The sequence below is a fragment of the Cyprinodon variegatus genome, unplaced genomic scaffold (assembly GCF_000732505.1).
Source record: "Cyprinodon variegatus isolate N-32 unplaced genomic scaffold, C_variegatus-1.0 Scaffold491, whole genome shotgun sequence".
In the NCBI taxonomy this organism is placed as follows: Eukaryota; Metazoa; Chordata; class Actinopteri; order Cyprinodontiformes; family Cyprinodontidae; genus Cyprinodon; species Cyprinodon variegatus.
Genome location: NW_015150944.1, coordinates 31,686 through 34,235, shown reverse-complemented (window position 1 = coordinate 34,235; position 2,550 = coordinate 31,686). Strand labels below are relative to the sequence as shown.

The 2,550-nt window shown below is 39.0% G+C and overlaps 1 protein-coding gene across 1 annotated transcript in view; it reads right to left on the bottom strand.

Annotated features, from left to right (window-relative positions):
* trpc1 (transient receptor potential cation channel, subfamily C, member 1) overlaps positions 1-2,550 on the bottom strand; it is a 19,781-nt gene that overhangs the window by 14,616 nt on the left and 2,615 nt on the right. The window contains exons 3-5 of the mRNA XM_015390271.1: positions 1,759-1,860; positions 1,465-1,667; positions 131-262 (exon numbers count right to left, since the gene is read on the bottom strand). Coding sequence (XP_015245757.1) covers positions 131-262; positions 1,465-1,667; positions 1,759-1,860 — 437 coding nt within the window. The remainder of the gene's footprint in view (positions 1-130; positions 263-1,464; positions 1,668-1,758; positions 1,861-2,550) is intronic.

The following is a 2,550-nucleotide window of genomic DNA, read 5'->3' as shown; positions in this document are numbered from 1 at the left end:
TGTAAAAATCCCAAAATAGGAAGGAAGCAAGGAAGGAAGGAAGGAAGGAAGGAAGGAAGGAAGGAAGGAAGGAAGGAAGGGCACCTGATTGTATAGGCAGAGGACGGCGAATGAACACCAAGCATTTTACCTAAACTCCACCTCCACAAGGCTGAGCTCCTTCAGGTCTGCGCTGAGCTCAAATGCTCGTAGAATGGGGTCCTCCTCCGTCAGCATAATGAGAGAGGGGCTCGCCAGGCAGCGGTAGATGTCGAGACGGAATCTGAATATTAATAAACAATGATTGAAGCTGAGGAAAAATGAAAATTCAACTGAAACATCACACAGCCAAGGTTGTTGGATCCCTCAGGTTATATAAAGAAATTTAAATGAAAGTGATATAAAACAAAGTAAACAGATTTTATTACTGTTTCGAGTCAGACTGCATACATATGGCTACGAAAAACTTTTAGCCAAGTATGAATAATGTCCCCTTTAGTTGGGATGTGTGCAAACGCCTTATGACAAATTATAGAAAGAAAATTTGACCGTTAACACACAAAAAAATGTGAGTATCTGAATGTTCTCTTCTTCTTCACAATTATACACTACTAGCCTATGTTGGTGTATCACATAAAGTCAAAAAACGTCATTTTAAGCTTGAGGCTAAAACATGACTGGAAAATTACTAAATTAAAAGTGATGTTTTAAGACTTGCTTTGCACCTCTAAGTTCAGCAAGCTTAAGCTATAGCTGCAGAATGAAAATATGAATGTACGGTAAGTATGAAAAGAAACTGAATATTAAAAGTTTTCCACTGTAGTTCCTACAGATTAACGTAGCTTATCTGAGAGAGGAAAATCATTTACTTAACTCCTGGAAACGCTTTTGAGGTAACAAACTGTTTGCATCTGGAGGAGCTATGCATAATAAAGTACTCACTTACTACTAAAGTGCAAAGAAAATAAAAATATAATCTAGTTACTTAATTCGAATCTATTTTAAATTCTGTATTGTTTGGCAAGGACGGCCATTTATTCAGAGGGCTGTGTGGGAGAGAGAATAAAACTACCCAGCAGAACAACTCAGCTAAATCCTCTTCCTAGATGAGATCTAGAAACAAAAGAAACACACATGCCTTCCTTGAGGAAATCAAAAAGGGGGTTTTCTTTTGCTTTTCCTTAAATTAGGTAAGAAATCTCTTCAATATGTGTGTGTAAAACAACTACATTATACATTTGCTAAACTGAAAGCTGATTCTTCCAAGCACATGCTGTAAGAAGGGCTGAAAACCAACACACTGCATTAGGAGTCCTCTGTGGCGCAGAGATAAAATGGTTTAATGAACAGCTAAAAGCATTCCTGCTAAGGCTTTTCCATCAATAATTTCTTTGGATATACACAAACAGACATTCATAAGCTACCATGACAGAAACTCCTTTATGTGTATGTTTGTTACCTAGAAATGACACAGATACCATATACCTGGAATGCCTTAAGCTGTCCTTCTTGTTTTTAGCGTTGCAGAGCATGCACTCGCAGCCTACAGCATGAGGCCGAGGGAGAGAGATGTCTTGTTTTAGGAGCATGGTGAGGATCTCGTAGTTGTTCCTGTGCGCTGCCAAGATGACCGGAGCCACGTCCATGGTAGTAGAGTACTCCGGATTCTGGATCCGCTGCATCAGTTTCTGAGAAGGACAGCAAAAGACTATTAGAAAATGCAGGAGAGGAAGTGCTGTGGTGCTCTGTTGTTTCAGTCTGTAATGAGAAAGAACTTACAGCAATAGAGGGCTTTGAGGACCGCCTTGGTCTGTGATTGAGGAGGATGTCCACAGCTCCCACAACCTCAGAGTCTATGGCCACCAGCAAGGCATCTGTGGCCTTCAGAGAGTTACACCATTTTAGAAAACACAAATGAGGGGGGAAAAAACAATATCTTAAAGTATCTACACCACAGGTCACCTTTTTGAGACTGAGGGCTACTTCCTGAGTACTGAGTTAGTGGATGTGCTACCACTATTGACCTATGAATGGGAGGAGTCATTATTTACCTAAACTTCATAGATAATAAACATATTTCTATTGTTTCTTTTCATTTCTAATTTGCTTTTACATATTGTCATTTTGAATGATTGAAATGATTGATATGATAAAATGCTCTATAAATAATAAAAACAAGAGCATCGGCTCTAAATAAAATTTCAAACCTAGTCCACTGGTGAGTTGTTCTGTTTTGAAAAGATGCTGAGGGCACCCCATGTGGTCCTAAAGGGCCCCTTAGTGCCCACGGGTACTGCATTACTGACCCCTGATTTACACAATAAGGTGTCACTTCTAGTGTTGCACATCTTGAGATCGAAGCTCGAGCTCAATCAGACTGGCTGTGCAGACCAGGCATAGCATCTGTGAATATTTTCAAACATACCGATAGATTCTCAACTGGATCTTGACCTGGGCTTTAAATGGGCAATTTCAACACATGACTTTCCAAGGTACATTCAAATGAGATAACAGTCAAAAGGATTTACATATATATATATATATGTATATATATATATATATATATATATA